Source organism: Anas acuta, chromosome 1 (assembly GCF_963932015.1).
Source record: "Anas acuta chromosome 1, bAnaAcu1.1, whole genome shotgun sequence".
Taxonomy (NCBI): Eukaryota; Metazoa; Chordata; class Aves; order Anseriformes; family Anatidae; genus Anas; species Anas acuta.
In genome coordinates, this window is record NC_088979.1 from 70,696,148 (window position 1) to 70,719,880 (window position 23,733).

Sequence of the window (23,733 nt, forward strand, 5' to 3'; positions counted from 1 at the left end):
TCATACACAATCAGGCACAAAGAATGGGAGTGGTTTCTATTAGTACAACCTATGCTTTTTTCTTCAAAGGTCTCACATTCAATTATTTTAATAAAATCAAGCTTATTCTGTTATAGTGCAGTGTAAGTGTATCAGATGAACCATTATCCAAAACAAGTTTTCAGAGAAAAGAGGCCTTCCCAAAGCTTCGATGTAATAATTTCAACACAGACAGAGTAAGTATGTTTATTGTTTTACAGCAGAATGCCCCAATTTAAGAACAAAATTGCTAGATGTTCAGCTGTGCAAAATGGTACATAGTGCTTCAGTACAAGTGGAAAAGAATGATTTGTTAGCAAGTACTTTCAAAGACAATTTTATGGTCCTAAAACAGATAGGACTTGAAACTGGGGACTGATCCATGGGCATACAATGCTTTTCTACCTAACTTGGACCCAGCCACTTTGGACCCTGAACCAGTGACGCTGATTTCTCATTGCTGAAACAAGTCACCACACTGAACTGCCAGATTCAGTGTCTTCACACAGGTTACCATGAAATGGATCAGTTCTGTATGTCAGTTTCCAGCCCCATCTACAAATATCATCTGGCTCTGATAAATAAGACTCACAGGAATTTCTTGAAGGTCAATGGTCCATAATGGTAGTTATTCTACATGATCTGCTCAACTTGATTTCAAATTCTAGTTAGGCCGCTTAAATGACTTTCTTGAATTCATCATACAGCACAAGCACGAAAGCTCCCCCCATGCCTCGGAGAACATTAGACCATGCACCCTTGAAGAACGCCTTTCCTCCCTCATCCCTTGCAATCTTCCGCCAGCAGTCAATCGTTCCAGAGTACATGATATCAGCTGTAGAAAAAGAGCAAAGTGATTTTTAGCTCCTGTAATTGTACCTCAGGTGTCTCTAGCAACTGCCATTTCACTTCCCTAGCTACTTCATGTCCCACACCTTGCTTTAAGACTACCACAATACTAGCTCAGGCAACAGAAAATCTTGCTACCTGCCTGCCTAGTTATTGTAAGTTATGTCACAAAAGAATCTGAAATGTTCTTATGGCATTCATACTGTCAACTCATTGCTTTCACGTAGCTTGCCACTGTAAAGAGCCAGCCCATTTACCCAATTCATATTCCACAAAGAGAAGTCTTCAGCATAATTCCTCACAAACACCACAGATTGTGAGCCTTACTCAATTGCCTCGTACTACTTAAACATAATTAAAGTTAACAGATATTTATGCAATAAGGAACTGGAAGTGCTGAGGGATGACCGTTAGGAACTCCGTCTTGTTAGTGCTGCATGAAGAACCACAGGGAGTAACAGCCTACCTCCTTTGCGTCCCGACTGCATCATCATCCTACGCCGCACAGTATCGAAAGGATAGGAAACCACACCAGCCACAGCTGTCACTGTCTGTGCAATCATCCAGCTGATAACAATGTGAGTATTTCTGGGATCTGGCAGCATGCCTGCAATAAAAAAAACTAATTAGCTTTTTATCCTCCACACCCTCCTTCAGTTCACTGCACAACAACAGCTACTTTCCTAGCTTTTACAAAACATTGTAAAGCTATGATTTAAGCTGCAACAAGACGCTTGATACACTTGAAGCACACTTAGGCTATGTAGAAAAAAAAATCAAGGAAACCCACAGTATTTTATATTCTCAGTAATCAAAATTTAGGCACCAAGATGCTTTCAGACTGGCACGGAAGTGTTTTAATCATTCCCCGGGTGTTTATACAAATAAGGGTTACTAGAATAATGCATTGTCCCTATAAATTTTAATGAACTATACACACCCATTATTCCCACACCCAGAAGTCAAGCTTAAACAAATGATTTCTGAAAGCACTGCTCAAACCAATTCTGCTAAGCACACCCAAATTGGTCTAATGTAACTACAGCAACTCAGCGAGCAAAACCAAACTTACAATATTTGTGTATGGTTACCAACAAACATTACTGCTATAAAGAAAACCTGCTGGTTTTTAACTCCAAGTAAAACAAAAGGAAAATTCAAAAGCAGCCTGCACTATCAATACATCCTGAAGATTTGCTTTGAACAGCGCCACTGGCAGGTCACACTGATGCTGACCAAGACACCCCCTTCTGCCCCCACACTTACGTAAGCTATAGACAGAGCAAACAAAGTGACATGCGAGAACAGACATAAACAGGCAATACAATTCTGCAAATTGAACCAAATGATGAACCAAAAAGGTTCATCAACTCCCTCCTGAAATTTTACCTTTTGCTGTATCGTAGATTCCAAAGTAGGCAGCTCTATAGATGATGATGCCCTGGACAGAGACATTGAACCCTTGGTACAAGCCACGCAGACCATCAGACTTGGTGATTTTGACTAGACAGTCCCCTAGACCAGAGAATTCTCTGTCTGCACCAGCTTTTCCAACATCAGCTGCCAAGCGGGTTCTTGCAAAATCCAAGGGGTAGACAAAGCAGAGGGAAGTGGCTCCAGCTGCACCACCAGAGGCCAGGTTACCAGCAAAATACCTCCAGAACTGAGTGTGCTTGTCTACTCCTCCCAGGAACACCTGCTTATACTTATCCTTGAAGGCGAAGTTGAGAGCTTGAGTTGGGAAGTATCTGATGACATTCGCCAAATTCCCTCGCCAGAAGGACAGCACTCCTTGCTCCTTTGGAATACGCACTACGCAATCGATGATGCCTTTGTACTGCTTATCGGCAGCAATCTGTTTACTTGCGTGTTGCACCTGCAAATAAGAGTACGCATTTTTGACTCAATGCCTTGGCAGGCCTGCACTGCGGCTTGGCTTAAGCCTGTTTGGAGCGTAACAGGAAGAGCTGCTAACCAGAACGCCTGACAGCAGCTGGGTATGGAGACCGAGCCCGTGGTTACCACAGTAAGGTTACCATACCCCCTGATAACAAGCTTAACGTCCAAAAAACCCTCTGGGTCAGCACGAACGTTAAGTCTGAAAACCGATGTTAGCGCGCGACGGCCGAGCCCCTCTGTAAAGGGGCTGCCCCCAGGAGTGTCAGCGCTGCTGGGGGGGCAGCTAACGGCCGCCGGGGGCCCGTTACCGGCCGCGAAGGTCACGCGAGTCACCTTGTGGCGCCGGGGCCGCCCCGCCCAGGTCGCGCCGGGCGCCGCGCGGCCGCCCCGCCCCGCCGCCCTCCCTCCCAGCCAATGGGCGGCCGCGGCGCGGCGTCACGTGAAGCCCGCCCCAAAGATGGCGGCGCGCGGCCGCCCCTCCTCAAGCGCCCCGGCGCCCTCGGCGCGAGGAAGTGACAGCGCGCGCCGCCCCCTCCCCCGGCCCCGCCCCGCCCCCGCGTAGCGGAACCGGCTTCCACCCGCCGCCGCGCGCGACCACCGCCCACGTGACCACCCCCTACCCCCCCACATACAAGGGGGGGGGGGGGGGGCAGCCCCTTTGTCTCGCGCGGGCAACGGCCGCTCCCCTCCCCCCCCCCACCGGTTGCCAACGGCCTGAGGCTGAGGGAAGGGAAGGGAAGGGAAGGGAAGGGAGGGAGGGAGGGAAGGTCACCGGGCCCGGCCGCGCCGCCGACCTGCAGCAGGAGCTTGACCCGCTCGATGGGCGCCACCGCCGTCTTGCTGATGGCCGCGGCCACGCCGCCCGCCAGGAAGTCCTTGAGGAAGGAGATGGCCTGCTCCGCCATGGCCGCCGCTGGCACCGCACCGGGACAGGAAGCAGGGGGGGGTTCAACCGACGCCGCTGCCGCCGCTCGCGCCGAAAGGGCGGCGCCGTCCCCGCGCATGAGCTAAATGCCGGGGCCCCGCCGGACACGCCCCTCGCCTCGCACCCCATTGGCCGAGCCGCCGGGGGGCGGGGCCGAGCCGGCTGAGGGCGGCCGTTGCGGCCGTTGCTCCCCCCTCACGGCCCCCCCCCCACCCCCCCAGGCGCCAGTCGGGCTGCGCCGCCTCGGCCTGGCGGAGCGCAGCGGCCGCTGCCCTGCGTTAGGTCCCGTAACCGCCCGCGCTTCCACCGGGCGCTCCCCACAGGCGTGAATAGAGCCGGCCGTGCTGGGACACGGATGACCTGGCGGCCCAACCGCAAAGCTGCGGCGGCTGAGGCGCCCGAAACCAGCGGTTACGGGGGGGTGTGTGCGCTATGCAGTGACCTGAGCCGGGGTATCCACGGGACCCTTCGTAACCCGGACCCCGTGCACGCAGTTATCTAGGCTGGGATTTTCTTCCCCATAAAACTTTATGCTGGCGAGAAAAGAATTTCGCTCGCTGGGACTCTGGTGCTGTCAGTTTGCAAAATGAAAGTGAAATGTATGAAACCTTTGCGATAAGAAATTGTTTAGTCAGTGGTTGTCCTGTTCACCTTGGAGCTCTCAGATGCATCTGACTGGGGGAAATCTCGTTTTCTCTTTAGCATCATTCTTTTCCTCTTGTTTCTGTGCTGCTTTGTTTATTTTATTTTCACAGAATCACAGAATTTCTAGGTTGGAAAAGACCTCAATATCACCGAGTCCAACCTCTGACCTAACACTAACAGTCCCCACTAAACCATATCCCTAAGCTCTACATCTAAACGTCTTTTAAAGACTTCCAGGGATGGTGACTCCACCACCTCCCTGGGTAGCCTTTTCCAATGTCTAACAACCCTTTCAGTAAAGAAGTTCTTCCTAACATCTAACCTAAAACTCCCCTGGCGCAACTTAAACCCATTCCCCCTCGTCCTGTCACCAGGCACGTGGGAGAACAGGCCAACCCCCACCTCTCTACAGCCTCCTTTAAGGTATCTGTAGAGAGCGATAAGGTTGCCCCTGAGCCTCCTCTTCTCCAGGCTGAAAATTTTATTTTTCTTTAACTAAAATTTTAGTTTTCTTTAAAAAATTTTGTATTCTGCTATCTACTTTCATAAGAGCTACACAGGGCTAAAAAGGAGGAGGAGGATGTTCTTAAACCAAATGCAGTGCCCCCACATCTCATCTCTAATTATAGCTAAGACGAAAAAAAAAAAAAAAAAAAACAAACAAAAAAAAACAACAGATGAAACTTGTGCTTTTATGCAGCTGTCTATTCCAGAAACTTCACAGAACACAGAGGAATCTTGATCTTGACAAGCTTCTGCTCTAGTTCTTCCAATCTTGTCTACGCCATGACAATAGTGCTGTTTCCTGGCTTCATTTAACAGTTAACATTTCCATGCTACACAGGTGAATGCTTTAATGCATTTTATGAGATAGTGTTTAACAAGTTTAGGAAGGGGAAAAGAAGGTAAGCCAGTTGCACTGAAGCGAGTGTGATTTTTATCATTGATTTTCACACATACACACGATGTCTATTATTGAATACTTGGTGTCATGGCCCTTCCAGCCCATCTTTGTAAACGGATGTAGATAGGAGAACAATGTGCTTCCTGAGGAGCAGCCTGCTTCCACAGCCCTCAGTTTTCTGAGGCTTGCAAATGACTGAGCCCTGTGGCTGGAGACCACAGCAATGTGATGATATTCATTCACTTAATTACTAAGGGGAAAACAAGCCCCGAGGCTGAACTGGAGCACTGCTGTGAGGGAGGAAGGACAAGAAAAGGAATCCCAGGAATCAGTTACAGGTAGGTAACGGGAGCAAAAGCCTTCATGGTAGGCAGAGTGGCACCTCCTGCATCTCAGGCTCAACCCTGTCTGTATAGTGGCAGTCAGCCCCCCTCCCCCCCCCACTTGGAATCCTGTTGTGCCCACACACTTTCTTACCACATAAAGAGTGCACACGCAACTGGGGGACAATAAAGAAAAGAGGTGAGCAAAAAATAAGGAGGAACTACTATAAATTGCATTTGAAACATTTAACTAAACTGTGGACTATGAAAAAGAGGAGAATATGTTGAAAAAAAGATGCAAAGAAAAAGAAGTGTATAAAAAATAATATGCAAATGAATGCAGAGCTACATGTAAGTAGTAAATGGGATAATAGTTCTTTATTTACAGTGGAGACTATAAAAACAAAAATGGTATTAAAGTGGATGGTGTTGAAGTTATACCTGCATTAACCTCCTGAAGCGGGGACAAAGCAATCAATGTGCGCTGGTCTAAAAGTTGGACTGTTTGAATTGCACCCAGTACAGAGAAACTGACTTCTCAGCAACGTCAATACTACTGTAAGGCTGCTGATACCATTGGTTTGGAGCCTGGTTCTGACCGTACTACAAGTGTTGTGCAACTACAGTAGGTATCAGTGCCATCAAGTGTTGCCAGCACATTCTTTATTTTGAACTTTACTCGAATTTAAAATAAATGCAAACACTTTTTAAAATGTTAAGAGTAACTCCAGTTACATCTTTTTTTTTTTTATATTGGGAAACAGAATATACTTACATAGTTACAAGACATCAACCATGATCCAGATTTTACTGGTAGATTTTTTTTCCCTATGTCTTAATGCAGAGAATGACATCTAACAAATTTCCTGTCAATTTGATTTTCACATTCGCGAATCCATGTTGTTCCAGTAAACCTCGGTATTCAGAGCCACTTCTCTCCTTTCCCTCTGTCTGCACAAGCATGTTCAAAGACTGAAGCAAAGCTGTGCTCCTGCTCTTCTTCTCATCAGCCAGTACCATTTCAGCCAGCAAAATCCCACAGCCTAATTTAAAAACAAATGCATGCAACAGTGCTAATCCGTTATCCAGCAAGAGAATTTCTGCTACCATATATAACTGTGCAAAACATAGGACACAGATTGAGTCCATTTTTCATTTATTCATTTGCTGTATTTTAAATGGCCAACCAATATTAAATGTAGAATCCACTACTCTTATAAAAACCACAGGAAAATCCAACACACGTCACAGATGTTTGCAAGGCAAGAGGGGGCTACTGTAGACTTGGTGTGACTGCTATGGAAAGCAGTAAGGTAAGTATAGTAGTTATATTTCTTTGGACTATATGGCCGATCCATGTTCATATTGAAATTGTGGTGGATGGCAGGTATTACAGCAGCAGCCAACATTGCACCTTATTTCTGTACAAACTGAGGTTCTCCTGGTGGGAGCGACCAAGGGTGGAGAGCAGAACTTGAGTTACTCTGTGCTCACACAGCCTCTTCCTCCATCTTCAGACCCATGAAAGGGAAGACACAAGTGAGGGGATTACTGGCAAACCAATGCTTGTTTTACTTACTGTCTTTTGGACCAGCATCTTACACAGAAGTTTCTCTTGGCACAGTAGAGATAGGAGGCCACCAACTCAGACCAAAATGCCAGCATTGTACAGTGATTTTAGTATTAAGTGCTGCACAATATTAATAACTGTGTTCTGATCATGAAGACAATCCCCTCTGCCATTCCAATCAGTACACTTCTGACATTTAGCAATCAATAAAAAAAAATGAAGCATAACACTGCAGCTTGGGATTTGACAATAAAATTGCTGGATGAGGTCTGTGTTACTATCAGGTGTCATTGAAGTCCTTCTGAAAGCTTATTGAGATCTCTACATCGTCACCATATTATTAGTTACCTTAAGGCAAGTTCAAGCCACTTATGCTGCCGTGAACAAGCGCTTCACAAAGAAAAATAATTAGCCAAGCATATCTGAGGTGATCTGAACCTACATTCTCTCCCCCATGGGATTTTTGTCTGAATTCAGATATCAAAAAATTAAATGCATTTCAGTTAGCTTTCTTACAGACTATCCACCATTAAATGTACAATCAATTTCCATACAAAGCCCAGGAAATTTCCTTTCATAAATAGGCAAAATGATGCATCTACTGAAAATACCTGTTCTCTAGCAATAGGAGCTTGAGGTGACTAGATGACTTGAATGCCTAATGTTTAGGTATCTCAGGCTACAAAAATGAACCCTATTTGTCAAGAATCTGTAGTTTCTGTTCTCTCTCACCCTTCTTGTGTGATTCTCCTTTGCCTTTAACAGAGGTGAGTACTACAGTCTCAGATTACACAGCAAATACTAGGTAGAGTGATGCAGGACTGTCATTTTTAAGTTATCACTGTGGTACAACTTTGGAAGAGTGTCCAAATTTTGTATACCCCCAGAGGGGGGCACAAACAGAATAGGCATTATCTATCTCATTCATCTACCATTTTTTCAACCTGTGATTCTCCACCTCAAAAAAAAAATAAAAAAAAAATCCAGTGCATCAGATTTCCTCCAAACTATTTGTTAAAGAAGAATGTGGGCAAGACAGCATCTTCAAGAAGACATCACTGAATGCCATTTCCCAAGAAAGTAACAGAAAACCTACAGCCTTTATTAGCAGCAATTTATTTGGATTTTAAAACTTAGCTCCTTCATTCCTTATGACTTGATTAGTTAACGGACCCAAGTTTTCTTGCACCCACTGCTCAGGAAATCTTTTCAGTGCAATGCCATTAACTCCACCCCTTTCACCAGTCAGCAAACAATACCAGCCTTCTCCAGAAGGACAGAGTTTGAACATTAATGAGAGAAGATGAATTTATGATTTCTCAGGTGACTGAATGATTACAGAACACCTTAGGACAAAAAGGACTGCAAGTCTCCAGCCCTGCTCAAAGCAGGGCAGCTCTACAGTCAGATCAGCTTGTTCAGGGCATTGTCCTCAGATCTTGAAACCTCCAAGGACAGAGATCCACAGACTCTCTGGACAACCTGCTCCTACACTTAATTACCTATACAGTGATTCTCCCTTCCCCTCCCCTTGATATCCAGTCAGTCTCTTCCCAGTTATGCCCATGCTCTCTCACTCCACACTGCACACCATAATGAAGAGCCTGGCTCTGTCTTTTTGGTATCTGTCTCTTTGGCAGTGAAAGGCCAGATTTCCCCCCAAACCACCTATTCTAGATTGAGGTACATTTCCTTCAAGGCTCTCCTCACAAGCCACATAATGCAGCCCCAAGCCATCTTCATGACTTCCACTGGACTTGCTCACATTTATTAAGGTCTCACAGCTACCTCCTCTTAAATTCTTTCAGGAGTATTCCTTTGCTCTGCCCAGTCTCCTGACTATGGTAAAAGTTGAGGGGTGTGGATGATGCAAGCCACTTGGGAAGGTAAAAAAGCAGCTTGCATCTTTTCTTCTCACTGCAAGACCAGTTTCTAAAATAGAACAATCTATTTTGTTTGGAGACATCCAGGAATATAGACTACATTCAGACTGTTCAGCAAAGCAGATTTGTCTACAGTTTGTATTAGCCTCCTTTTTAAGGCAAAAGTAGCTAGGAAAGTGATCCTGAACCCACTAGCAACACAGCACGGTATTAATTTAATATTTGCTAATTTAACATTTATAAGTAATATTTATTTATGAAATATTTTATTATAAATAGCTTTCATTCATACCTCAGAATACTTTACAAAAAGGAAGTCTCATGAAGAGCCCAGCAGAGCTGCGGTCGTACTTTACCACAGACACCATGCCCAAGGGAATAAAGCTCACTGCATATAAAGTGCTGCACTTTAATCACAGAGTACACTGAGGCTGTGTGGTAACCAAGAATGTGCTATTTAAGTTTTATAGTCAGCAAGTACACAGGACTTACAGGCACAGGTTTAAGTCTGTGACAGAGGTGTGCCAACTTTAGGATTGCAGGTGTTCTGACTCAAAACAGCTTCTCGCAGTTTAAAGAATAGCATTATGAACTTTATGAATAACTATGAAGTAAGAAACACCTAATTGCTGGAATGAGTCTTAGGATACCGACCCGTTAAGCATAATGGCAAACTTCATTAGAATACAGAAAAGAAAACTGTTTTGAAAACCGTTTTAAATTTATTCAGTACTTCAACATCTTATCTCTAAATGTCTATGCAGATCAGATCAGCTGAATTCCATGCAGAAAAAGCTTCTGCTAAGACTTACACCCCTCTCTGGGAGTATTTCCCTGATTTTGTACAGCTGAAATGCTCTGTATTACATATTCCTCGTGATTAACTGAATCACTGTAGCACTTTCACTTTACTCAGTGCTCAAAGAGCAAAGTAACTTCTGATTAATCAACAAGACCGGGTAGATGTAACTCTTGACCTTGCTCATAAACTTTTATTTGCAGAGGTCGGTGATTCAACATAGGCACTGCCTCTATCACCCCAGCTCATCAGGATTACTGTTGTAGAAACACGTGGCAGGACATACGGCAAGAAACTCACAACTGATAGACAAGAAAGCTAGTTCTGGAAAGCAACTTTAATCTCCAGGAAAGCTTCCACCACAAACTGGATTTTAAATCTAGGAGAATGCCAATGAAGTATCAGGAAAAAACAAAGGTTAAGAGTGGTGACCTAAGTGATGAGTTACTTGAGGAGAGGGGATAGAGAATATAATTCTCTAGTTAAAAACTGGAACATGAAGAAGCTGCTAAAATTTCTATTCATACATATTCTCTTATGAAAACTGTAACACCTAGGATTCATGCCAAATGAGACAGAAGTCGTATGTAGTCACAGATCTGTATTCAGAAGAAACAAAACCGATAGGAACCAATAGGAACAGCTCTCAATTGCAGCCTGTGGGGTATATATTATGTCTGGAGGTTAGAGGCTGCTGAAGCTCGTGACACTACTGCTCTTGTGGGAACATGTTGGAGCTTTGTTCTATTTTCCCTTTTGCCCAAGGCAAAAAAAAAAAAAAAAGCCTAAAAATGTTATCCTTCAGTTGCTTTTCAGTAAAGCCCCACAAAAGTGAAAAAGAGGACTACCATCCTGATTTTGATAGAGTATCATTATTATTTTTACATTTCTGATAAAAATGCGTAGTGACCACTGAATATACTGCAGAGGGAGAATTCTGTAGCTTTAAGGCCCAAGAAAGCAGATATTAATGAGGCTCATGAAAGCTTGTCATTTTTAACTTGCTGCTATACAGCTACATCAACTCCAAGTTGAACATAGTCTGCGGACTAGCCAAAGTGTACAGAAGTTTTTTCATACACAGCTTTCAATCTGCCCCAAATACTTTTTAAAGCATAGAACTCATTCCTGCACAAGCAACAGTCCAACTTTTTATTCAAAGCCTGTAATAATTATGTTTCACATACAGGGTCAAAACAATCTTAAACTGACATCGTCAACCAGCATAAGTGTTATAAGAACTCATCATCCCATGTTACTTCTGTTCACACTAAGGTGACAGATTCTTCTTGAAGCACAGAACAGCATCTAGTAAGGTTCCTGTGATCTTAATTTGTACATCTGTGAATCCATATTTCTCCAGTAGCTGTTTATATTCCGAGCCACTTCTCTGCTTGCCTTCAGTCATACTGAGGGACTGTAGCACAGCTCTAGCAGGGTGCGTCTTCTGCTCGTCAAGCACAATTTCTGCCACTAGCAAGGCACTTCCTGCATTTCCAAAACAACCAGAAGTGCTTCAGTAAATTATTTCTAGCTTCACATTTTTAGTGTTTTGTTCAGAGACCGTTATAGATAAGTCCCCCTCAGACCAGTGTTTTCACAGACCTCAGTGTCAATCATGAATTTATTCTCACTAATCTCTTCCTGGACAAAAACATTAGTTAGGACGAAGAGGGAGGTTTGAGAACTGCCTCCACTTCACTGAAGTTCAGACCACTTCCTGACTGTGTTTTTTTTTTTTTTTTTACTCAGTCTCATTACCATTTGAACCAAGCAACTCCTTTAAGCATCTGTCATCCCCCAGTCTTTGTATAAGAAAATAAGACAGTCATCCACAGTTTTTTTTTAAAGTTTATAAACAGAATTATGCTTACCAACCTAGATCTTATTTGGAATGCTCTTTTGTGAAACAAACTTCATAGCTACAGTTAATCCCCTTAGATTAAGGAATTAGTTGAATACAGCACTCAGGTTTTTCTCTTGCTTCTTTGTCTTCCCTTTTGATCTTTTGTATTGTTGATGTAGGAGAAAGCACAAGATGCTTGTGCTTTGTATTTCTCAACCTATATAGTTCTCAAGAAATCTGTACCTCAAGTATTACTGAACTCCACTACTGTTAGCACTACTGACTAACAGAATAAACTGCCCCTCCTCAATTAACTTGAAGCCACTTTAGTCAGCCTGCTTGTAGTTTGGATGGAGACAAGTACTTCAGTAGTTGGTGATACAGTTCTTTGCAAGAAAGGTTGGGTATGGCAGAGAGATAATATGAAGCAGTTGCATGCAAAATCTGCAACTACAGTAAGGGCTTCTTTTATGTAGTTTTATTAGAAGCTTTGTTTACTTTTTCTTTTTTATTAAAGAAGGCAAATATGCAAACTTAATGCAAAGTATTAATTCAAGCATAGGCTGCTATGATTAGACAAAAATATGCATTTTTTAATATGAACTTGTTATGACTGTATTAATATGGACCTGTAAATGCATGAGATTAAAAACTTACCTGGTTTGCAAACAGCTGATATTTTACTTAGCAGTACATGAATCCTTTCATCTGGCCAGTCATGAAGAATGCGTGAAAGGATATAAAGATCTGCTTCTGGAAGATTATCTTTGAAGAAGTCACCTGTTGAAAAGGAGAGTTAGTGCACTCCTGCAGAAGGAAATGGAAACACTAAGATGGAACTAGGAGTTTCAGTGCGGGTAAGGTAAGAAAGATGAACAAACATGGGTAGCAATACGCTGATTTGTAGTTAAGGATAGTTTAAGAGTAAAGCAGATCACAGGTTAGAATTCTGTAACATGTTAAGATGGAGAGAAAGCTGAAAGCAAGGAGGGAAAAAAAATGAAGTCTTTTGTAACCACCATGTTGATCCTGCCTAGAAATGAAAAGCCTGATATAAGGACATACAGCAAGACTCTACTCCCAGAAGTAACAAGTTTATTTAAATTCATACTTCCTTATTTAGCCCCACTCTCTGGCCACAGTCAGTTTGCTGACTCCAGTCAGAAGTACAATGGCCCTATTTAGCATGTGTGAGCCCGCCCTGCCTTGTACTAAAACAGGTTTGGGATTGGAGCAGGGCAGCATACCATTCTCCACAGAAAAAGAGCATGCTCTATGCTTCAGGATAACAGAAACAAGGAAACATCACATTACATTTACCTGATACAAATGTCACTGGAGCTGCGCATTGTTCTGAAGGCTGAAAGTAAGAGATGTTTGCAATGACTTCTGGAAGGTCAAACACTGTAACCTTCATATTTGGGTATATTTGTATTAATTCATGAGCCAAAGCTCCAGTACAACCTGTTGAAAGTTTTAAAAAGTCAAAATCAAATCTTTTCTCCCAAAATTTGCATACATTTTTAAGGATAAGGCTCTATGTAACATTAAGAAATACATTAACACAGAATTAGAGGTAGCTAGTAAGCTCTAAAATTAACACTGTCAATAACACCTCCCAGTGAACAATGCCTTAAAGCTTGGGTAATGCATTATTTCTTATTCTGTCACAGGCTTGACAATATGACCTTTGATACCACTACGTGTTTGTGCCTTTTTATTTTTTTAAGCACCACGACTAATGGACTTGTAATTTGTGGATGAAGTACACTAGAACTATTTACCAGATATAAAGCACTCATATCTGAAGTTTGACAAATACTCTCCAGCATACAAAAGGATAGGGGTGGTAACATCTTGAAGTCTCTGCACAAGTTGCAAAGGTTGTACCACTATTCTGTTAATTCCTCTGACATGATGTCCATCTCCCCAGGCACTAAGCTTTTTTTTTTTTTTTTTTTTACATTGGATCTTTTCCCTGTATAGTAACATCCCCTTTTTGCCACTCCAAGACCAGTGTAGAAGGACACTAACAAGGATTGTTTCTTCAGGTCTATCATCAGTATTCAACACTTCGGTGGTCATCTTAGGTATTAATTGGAGAAAAAAAATAAAAACATTAGAACTGCAGAACAACTCAATTCATTTTAAAAGAATCCAAATTTTTGTACTAGCAGTACTGTGTTTCAAGCCTAACACACAAACACTGAAAGGGAGTTTTCAAAATCAAAATCAGCTAAGCCACAAACCTCCTTATTTTCTTTGTCGAGCTATGTGTCAGCATGTAACTAATCATGACAAATGTTCACTTATTTCATGTTACTCAAGTATCTTTTAAAGAGCTTTGCTTTCAGTTAATTGCACTTTAATTTTGACTTTACAGCACCAGAAAAATAACAGTATTAGACCATTTTACTTCATTCAAGTGGAAAAACGTACGTGTTTTAAGTAACAAAATATGGAACTGAAATCAAGCTCTTCCCTGTAATTTGCACGCAAGCTCAATTACAGACCATACCTCCTAAATCACAAGTAGACTTAAACTGTGAAAGATCAAATGCTGTAGCCACATCTCGTGCTGTCAGGTGGGCAATGCTGTGCATGGCAGCCATAAAACGCTGCTTCACCTCCTGGCTGTGATAATAGTCCTAAGAAGGAAAAAACAAAAACACAGTCATTGGCATTTATTTTCGTTACTTAGGAATGTTGAGATTATGTTTGACAAAGGCAGTAGGTGCCCTTATGCACGATTGACATGAGAATTCTGAAATTAAATATCAGCTAAAGCACCATTGACTAGTTGCCCATCCATGTCCTTCAGTAGTGACAAGCTGCTTCACTGTAGCAACAAGCAGATTTCTGCATCCTCTCCAGAACTGTCACACAGACATCTTTTGTAGGATGTCTCAGAGGACACACACCTAGCTAGTTTGGACACAGTCTCAGTGACGTCTCCTGCTGTTAAATTCATCACTTTTGTCCACTGACACAGAGGTAACATAGCAAGACGAGGTAATCTGAACAGTTTTTAAAGCAACACTATGTCTTTGATATACATTCACTAACAGCTTTTCTCCACAGCAAGATGTCTCCAGACTTAGAAACTTTTGCAAAAAAAATGATCAATTTTTTTTTCCTGCCACAGTCTCCTAAATATGTTTGTTCTTCCTGATATCCTCAAATTACTTTCATTTAATTCTTTTATTCTCCCATAATGGGAAAACGATTAGATGAGCAGGCCATAACTTTAGACAAAAACGTTAAAGCTAGTGACGTTTACTTATTTTTTTTTATTACTTGACAAGAAAGTACTCAGTACCAGAAACTTGTTCCTCAAGCTCTGAAATTATGCATAAAGCATGAATTTCTGTCTCACTTTCCTACTGGCCTCATTGGTTTCATATCTCTTTATAGCTACCATGATGTGGAAGGATCTCCAGGCTGTGGTATAGTATATAGTGTATAGTGCCATAGGCAGCCCACCTGCTCTGCTTGGACACACTGTCCTGCACACATATGGAAGCCCAGACCTGAATTGGTAGAGACTCCTGCCACTAACATCACCCAAAAAGACTCAAGGTGAGACTCACATTAACACAGGATGACATCCAGTTCATTTATGTTAAAGCACTTAATTCACACATAGATTGAAGCATCTATTGCAGCAGTTGTCCTCAAGTATCTAAAATCCCTTGAAAATAGTCTGCACAGGATTCCTGAAGGAGCTTCTGTCCATCAGGAACTTAGACACTAACATTAGGCTAACAGGACCTTAAGTCTTCAGAGACCCTTGTTTCTTTCATCAACTGTACATGAGGGATGTAGACATTTTCTTTAGAAGACTGGCTTCATCAGTATCTGGAACTTGAGTACAGATCAAGAACTTCAGGATGTAGTCTAAAGCACTGCAGTCAGAGATAAATCCTGACATATCCTCCTCCTCACTCTGCTATTCCTCTCCTTAAACATGCACAAATATTTATGCAACCAGCCTGCTTCACCAGGTGAATAACTGACAAGTTAGGCTAGTTAAAACCCTAAGCAATTTCCCAGTCTGAACACATCCACATAAGCTAGCATTAGGAAGTGAATGTTAGAGATGGAAACAGACAAAGAGAAGGATTACCATTTTTAGTGGCAACATATACCAACTTGAAGTATATACAAGATTACAATCCTAAATAAAATAGACTGGATCCCTCCTCTACTACATTAACGCAAATAGTTTAAAAACATCTTTGAATATGCAGCCAGCACAGATTGCACTGGATGACCATCAGTAACAAGCAATCAGCACTCAGTATGGAAGGAGTGCACGTATAAGGTACTACCTGCTATTATTGAAAGGCCACATAGCAGTCAGTAAGACAGGCTCAAGGATTGCTCTGAATATATTAGCTAGATGGGCAAAACTTCAGTCAGAATTTTTCTCAGCACTCAAGATTTCCTAGTACATTCTTTGATTGCTCCAGCACTTTAGCACCTAAAGCCTGCACTGTTAAAGCTGAAGGGAACTTAAGTCTCATTAGTGAGTTCCACCATATTTCTAGCATTTCTGAGATTCACCAACTTTCTTAAACAACTCAATCGCCATTTCCCTCCAGATCAGTTCTTCTGGGTTCTTCACAGCTAGTTTTGACACAGTGAGAGTTTACATTACCTTAAATAAATCCTCTGCTTTCCTTCCAAAGGCTCGATGGTTCTGTCTGCTTCCCTCTCTAACAGCAGACTCCAGGTTTGTAAAGAGAGGCCAGAGATGATCGTTAGAGTGGATAATGTAGCCATGAAGTGAGTATTCACCATCTGATGTCAGGTAAGTATTTGCTGAATCTGTATTACTGTAGCCTTAATGGAGGAAAACAATTGTAACCAGTTTTGTTTCAGCACTTTACAACAGTCTGCTAGTATCTGAAGCCATTTTACCCTGTACAACTGTTAAAGGTGTAGGAAATCCTCATCTTGGCATCACAGGGGTTTTGGTTTTTGTACAAAGATCTCTATGGAACAGTTCTAAAGGTATCCTCATTCTTAAAGAATGAACTAGGGACTTCCTTGTTAAAAAGAATGTAGGTAAGCACGTACATATAGTGTATATACATACATATATAATTATGTATTTATTAGTATTTCAATTATATACCTGATATTCAGGGGAAGACCACCAGAAGTTCGTCATTCCTGACTGCATTTTTGTTCTGCCCTTAAGGGCTTTCTTCTCAGTGTTTGGTCTTGTCCTCTAACAGCACTGAAAGCTTTTATTCCCTTTTCTCAGCCCTTGACCTTACCATGTAGATGATTCATATGGAAACTTATAAATACAGAGTGCAGGCTGAAAAAGTTAATCCTATTACTGAATATCACATACATACACTTCAAGCAGTGTACTGGTCAGGGGCAGTAAAAATTAAGAAGCTGTCCATGAAGGACACATTTCAGAACTCTCATAAAATTCCTGATTCTCTGCTCAAGTTTGTGACTCTGCATAACTGCAGTAGGGAAGTGAGTTTACATGGTCCTTAGTTTGGGTGATATATTTGAGCTCTTACACTGCTCCCTGGGACTGCCCATTAAATTTATTAGAATTCAGAGATAATTGTTTCTGCTCTCTGAATATAGTCCTCAGAGGACATCTGGTGATTTCATTAAATAATGCCTGCTCCCAGATAAAGCAATTCTAGCTGCTAATGATGAACAGAAAGAAACAACAATCCCCCCCCACCTCATATTCAAGGTATCTACACCATCAGGTCAGTTCTTGTAACCTTTGAAAAATCTCTTCCAGTGCTATATGCAGTTGAGAGTGAGTAGACAGGAATAGAGGTAAGAGAAGGTACCCTTCTCTCCTGACTAAAGGTAAGCAGCATTGTTTGACCATTTTAATCCTCCTTCCCTTCTCCCCAGTCTCTTTATTCACCCTTTTTTATTTAAAGAGAAAGGTGGGTGAATGGGAAAAGTCACCTTGTGATGTCTTCTCCAGCAATCCAAGAGCCACACAGGCATCAAGGAGTCTTTCTGTTCCACACACTGAGGTTCCAACTTCGTTTGCAACATCCGCAGCCTTCAGAGGACCTTTATTTTTCAAATAATCAAACACCTTCAGCTTAGAGGCTACAAACAGCGCCTATATGTAGGAAAAAATGTTGTCATGCTGCATTTAAAAAGACTGCAATCAAGAAACAAAGCAACTACATGTTTTGCCACAGATGTTCTAGAAGTACTATTCTACATTATTACCATTATTTAAATAGGACATAGGGTAACAAAATTCCTAAAAACTGTTATGACACGTTTCCTTCCCTCTCAGAGGAGTTTCAATGCCTTAGCCAAGTAACAGTATTTAGGACAGATACAGGTCTGAGAGAAAGGAACTATTCAGGAATGCAGCCTACTGAGTTTTTATACAAACTACCTCTTTATTCAGATATTTATCATAACCATTGGTATGGAACACGTTCCATAAATCAGATGTGCTTAACTATCTGAACTGATGCCAATAAGGAACTGGAAAGTTTCATTAAGGCACAGTAGCTGCTTCAGTTACAAGATTGTTCTTTGATTAATAAAAATGAAGTAGAAAAAGGAATAAAACTCCAAAGCACAACCATACCACATGCTCACCTTAAGATGTATATATGGAATTGGGGAAGACAGAACAATTAATGCATGATAGTAGAGGAAAAACCCATGGGCAATTAAGCTGCTTAGGCTGAAAAGTTTAACCAAACTTTTACGGATATGCTAACCAAACCTGAGAAAAATGTTAATGATATATGATTATGTACACCTCTCCATTTGAAATTTATGTGCAATTCTGCACCTAAAACCAAGGAGCATATATAGAGCAAAAGAATGGAAGCACAGGCAGCAATCTCTGAATCTATTTCTTTGCAACTGCCAGCAACTACGAACTAAAAAGTTCAAGGCAGTCAAGAAAAATGAATTAACATTCTATTTAATAAAAACAAGTGGAGAAACAGATTAACTTTGACAAGGTGTGCTACTGTGTAATTATATACTTTTATCATCTCCCTCTTCATGTTTTTCTCTGTTGTTCTAATTAAGACGTAGAATTGGGATTTACTAGAATCCAGAATTTCACTATACCGAGTCAATTGCATCTATGCTACAGGCATTTGCCTTCCAAGATCTGTTTAATCTTTGGACTAATATGACCTGGAAATTACAAGAGGAATGAGAATGCAGTCAAAAACCCAGCTGATACGAATCATTCTTCTACCATTCTGAAATGCTCAGTTCAAAAAAAACATCCTTAAAAGGTCTGAGTAAAGATCAAACTATGCAAATTCAGAATGTGTTAAGTTTGAGAACATGCTTTAAACCTGATCCCCTCCTGCTCTGCAGCAGCAGGTGTTCATAGTAAAATAAGTGGCAACATCTTCTCCCCTGTAGGAGATTTCAGTCTGATTTACAAAAGCCTTAAAACAACACTCAAGGATCAAAATGAAATAGTTCTTGAGCTTTTATGAAGCTGAATGCTTTTGTGCTCTTATCGCTATTCTACAAGGGGAAAGAGAGAAGGTAAGATTTGTGAAGTTATAGAAATAGTCCACCACAACTGGTAGTTCATTTTACAAAGATCCAAGCCACAGGAAAATAAAGTCCCACTAGCTCAAGATGAAATTTGGCACTGTGTACTATGATTTTACACTGGATTAGTGGGAAAGGAGAGCTCCTGCTTCTGTTTACCATTGCCATCAAGTTTTACTGCACAAAACTGCATCAGATCACAGTGACTACCGTACATAATACGCAACAGCAAAGTGGTTACAATTCTTATTTTACACTTAACTTGAAAAAAATACTAAGCATCATCTCACACATTCAAGTACATCAAAACATGCTCCCTTCGCATGACTGCAAGCAGCACGCCCACAGATCTGTAGTGACTGCACTGTAGTTTTCCTTAAGATCTGAGCATGGCTTCCTGCTCTTTCAACAGAACCACTGTTGACTGTTCTAGGTGTTTCCTTCCACGGGCCAGCCCCCTAAAGAATTTATTTTTTAATGTATCTTTAGGTTCAGGTTTGTTATTTCACTGCCACTTAAGCAGTTTTTTTCCACCTCTTCTTGAAACATGAATAGCTTGATTGGAATCGGTGATCTATTTAGCATGACTGCTGCTCGTTTCTCCTTCACTATACTGGAGCTCTGAGTAGAAGACTTGGTAGCACTTGATGTCCAGCTACTCATTTCCCTTCACACTTGGCTGCTACGCAGAGCACCTGACCTTCAGTTTGTAGCCTATGTCTTTATCAGATATCGCATGGAGATTTTACCTGCAACATGAAACAGGGTATAAAAAAATTACTTCCGTAATAGGAATAAAAAAATGTTATCTTTCAAAGAACTCTAATACTAGCCATTAAAAGTTAAAAAGGAAAAACTGTAACAAGCATCGTATATGTTTTAAATGGATGTTGTAAGTTAACCCCATAAAATGTCTTCTTTGTAGTATATCTAAAGGTAACTTACTACTTGATTCTGGTCTTACGATCAGTACAAAAAATAATGAAAACATCAAAATATTCAGTGGTAAATTCTTAAAGCATTTTGAAGTTTCCCTATAGCATTCCACTTCAGTATTGGAGTACAATCTGCATAAATACATTTCTGAAGTAACTGTTATTTTGTAATTTGGAGGCAATTACAACATGCACCAGAGCCTCAATCACTGTTGTAGCTAATGAAAGATGAGTTATGATTTTCATTAAGTTGTATTTAATTAGCATGACAAAAGACACATATAAGAGGCAAGGGGATACTGTTGTCACTCTGGAAGCAGTTTCACCATTCATACCCAAGGCCAATCGTACACAAACAAAATTAAAAAAAAAAAACGGATATTTTTTTCATTTCAAATCAAGAGAAAGATTTTCATCACATGGGTAGTTGAAGTTTCATGGAATAGATAATTGTCAATACCAGAAAGCAATATTTACGTTGTACCAGAATTTTCAGCTTAGATCCTCTAGTACTTCACAGGTCCTTTTAAACTAATTATTATTCTTATCCCAACTCAGGTATTTCACATTACCTGCTATACATTAAAGTCCAAAAAAACAACTGTATCCTTTAGCAAAGTAGTTTTATTTTTTCCTTACCTTTGAGGCTTTAAAACCATCCATCAGGTCTACAATTTTAGATGGAAGTTTTGCTGCACTTTCTGATGCTCCGTTCTGATTTCCCAAAGGTACCGTAAAGCCAGTTCTGACACTAGAGCTGTTCTCACAGTTGTAAACAGGTCTTGAGGGACACATACTACTGCTGTCCAACTTTTTAGCACCTTTATGCTCTGTGAAATTTGATGACTCACTTTCTCCATCACTCAAATTCTCAAAAGTGTCCACAGAAGGGATAGAGTCATGCTTTATATGCTGTACAGTGTGTTTGGGGGGTGGATAGTACAATTCTGCTAGCTTTTTGCAGAAGTGATTCAGAGGAAATCCCACCACGTTCAAGAAGTCTCCATGGACATATTCAACTAACATCCCACCAAGGGCCTGGATTCCATATCCACCAGCCTTGTCCCTGGGGGAGAGAAAACAACAACTGAGACCTATGAAGTTAAGATTAAGAGCAAGGTTAACAGCAAAGGTAGCACTGAACACAATCACTAATACTGCAGAGTCTGGAATATAGACTAGTGTTCTCAAGTTAGAGGTGGATTAAAGCTACCAGCTAAGCTCAACACTGAAAGTTATCAGTCCTTGTATTTACGTTGTGATTTATTTATTTATTTTTTTCCCCTTAAGGGTAGGTGGCCTAAGGTCCTCAAGCTTCAGACAGTCCAAGTGCCATAGCCACAGAAGCTGGAGTTACGTCCTCTGACTGCAGTCAAACTGTGCTGCCATCGCTCACCCAGCGTTCTCCATGTCCTGGCTACGAAGGAAGGTAACTGCAAGTGTTACTGAGACCAACACTGCCACCCAGTCACCCAGCTGCATACCAACCCTAACCCTACTCCCCAAGAGGCTGAAGGGCCTTTAGGTATGTGTTGGCTCCAAAAAGGAGCTCACACTAAAGAGGACATCCTGGAAACCAAACAACTGTAGTATTTGTCTTGTGGCTCTCAGATAGATTGCTCTTCCTCAAGAAAGTCCTAATCAGATATAAAATCCACTGCTGTTCCACTCGGCTCTAATTTTTGTGCAGTTCTGAAATGCAGAGTTGTACGCAAGGTGCTCTTAAACATCATGATAATACTAGTAATTTGGCACAGGTATGCATTCCACAGAAAGTAACCTTGGGAATCTAATGTCTTCAGGCGTAATTATGCAAATTCCACTGTGCAGAATGGAAATATATACAACTAGATAAGCTGTAATAGACCCAACATTTTTACTGTTCACATCTAAGGAACAAGGTAGAAGTGCATTTACTACATGATAACACCAGAGTCTGAAAGCCTAAGTAAGCAACCTTTGAAACCAAAGGTCAGTCAGTCTCAGATCTATTAACTCTGGATAGTAGGCAATTACAAACTGCTTTTGAAAGAAGGCTACTACACAAGATAATTTACTTTTCATCCTAGACTTCATGAGAACAAGTTCTCTAAACTTAGAACTTATTTCTGGAGAGCCTTTCAGGATCTTGAGGTCTCTTCCAACCTAGAAAATTCTGTGATTCTGTGATTCTGTAGTCTCCTAAATAGAAGCAAAGGAGTCAGTATCCCAGCAAATGGGATTTTGAATTACTATAAACAAGGAAATAGGATTTTCCTTTAATCTTGCATTTTAAGCACCTGTGTATAGCTTTTCTCTTGTTCAAAGTATTCTTTGTTTTATAACATACTGAAGACTTACACCATCTAAGCTAGGAATACTCTCATCACTAAATATATTGCTTTTATTTTTAAAATGAAGCAGTATTCCAGTAGGATGAAGTCATTCAGGTGTATGCTGACAAGTAGGCAAAAAAAAAAAAAAAACAACCAAGAATTAAAAGCAGTGGTATCATGCTCCTAGAAAGGATATTAACACCATTTGTCACCTCATTTATTTTTAAGGAGAACTTAACATTCTTGCACTGCATCCAGGTGATTCTCTACTACAGCTCCTAATCCAAAGATGTAAGGCTATACAGTTAGTAACAGCTCCATTGATCTCTTATGTAGCGTCTTCCATGCCAAAAATTCTGAAAAAATACATCAGTATATACACAGCTCTTATAACTAGCTCTGGCTAATCTGACTGGCTTCTGTGACATGATAAAATTAGTGCTATGCTAGTAAAAGAGGCTTCATTTAGAATAATGTGCATAGTATCAGTTAATTTGTATTAAAAAATAACTCACTTTAAAGACCTCTTGACAAGCTGTAAGATCTTGGCTGTAGCCAAAACATTTTTCAGCAACTGACCTTTCTAGGGAAAACCATGACTTCAAAAGGAATGTGCGTAACAACCAGCAATTAAAAAAAACAAAAAAACAAAAAAACAAGAACAAAAACAAGCAGTAAGAAAATACCACACAACACACAAAACAGTGGAGGAGAAAAGTTATGAAAAGTGAATCAGAGGTAACAAAAGTGCAACATTAAAACACATTTCCTTTGTTACCTGTAAAATTTCAACTTTACTTATGCCACAAAATAATATGTCCACATATACTACGTCAGAGTTGTCCAAATAGAGCAAGCGATCAAATAAACCACTGCTGCACTGACAAGTACGACTGGTGCTACAGATGAAGAGAGATGTTTGGTTGGGTTATGGGTTGATTTCCAAAGGCAAGAATGCATGTATGACAGTTCCATGTGTCTTGGCCTGTATATTCACATTATTAGAAGTACAGGCAAATTTCAGCCACATGGGACAGTCTGAGCTAGTGACTGAACAATAATAGACACAAAAGAACAAGTTCATCCTCAGTGAAAGAAACATTTAAAATAGGTCAGAAGCAGTACACTAATTTCTTGCATTTTTATTACCTGTGAGACAGTTGGTTGGATATCTAATATTTGCCATCTTCACATATCCACAAATCATATAAGTTCCTTTAAATATCTAGTGGCTTTGTAGAGCAAACACAAGAACTACTGACACCAGTGGTAAA

General features: G+C 41.0%; 2 protein-coding genes across 3 annotated transcripts in view; both read right to left on the reverse strand.

Moving 5' to 3' along the window:
* Positions 1 to 211: 211 nt before the first annotated feature.
* SLC25A6 (solute carrier family 25 member 6) lies at positions 212 to 3,756 on the reverse strand. Its single transcript, XM_068681908.1, has 4 exons — positions 3,561 to 3,756; positions 2,257 to 2,743; positions 1,334 to 1,474; positions 212 to 853 (listed from the first exon to the last, which is right to left on the reverse strand). The coding sequence occupies exons 1-4, from the start codon at positions 3,669 to 3,671 to the stop codon at positions 696 to 698; spliced, it is 897 nt and encodes a 298-aa protein (XP_068538009.1). The 5' UTR covers positions 3,672 to 3,756; the 3' UTR covers positions 212 to 695.
* Positions 3,757 to 5,915: 2,159 nt separating this feature from the next.
* ASMTL (acetylserotonin O-methyltransferase like) overlaps positions 5,916 to 23,733 on the reverse strand; it is a 28,509-nt gene continuing 10,691 nt past the window's right edge. Inside the window, exons 7-13 of one of the 2 annotated variants that reach the window (XM_068681868.1) lie at positions 20,784 to 21,210; positions 17,620 to 17,782; positions 16,322 to 16,506; positions 14,180 to 14,309; positions 12,982 to 13,125; positions 12,319 to 12,441; positions 5,916 to 6,606 (exon numbers count right to left, since the gene is read on the reverse strand). In XM_068681868.1, coding sequence (XP_068537969.1) covers positions 6,392 to 6,606; positions 12,319 to 12,441; positions 12,982 to 13,125; positions 14,180 to 14,309; positions 16,322 to 16,506; positions 17,620 to 17,782; positions 20,784 to 21,210 — 1,387 coding nt within the window. In that variant the 3' untranslated portion in view covers positions 5,916 to 6,391. Of the gene's footprint in view, positions 6,607 to 10,953; positions 11,304 to 12,318; positions 12,442 to 12,981; positions 13,126 to 14,179; positions 14,310 to 16,321; positions 16,507 to 17,619; positions 17,783 to 20,783; positions 21,211 to 23,733 lie in introns of those variants that run through there. The other variant, XM_068681861.1, reaches the window with a different exon arrangement.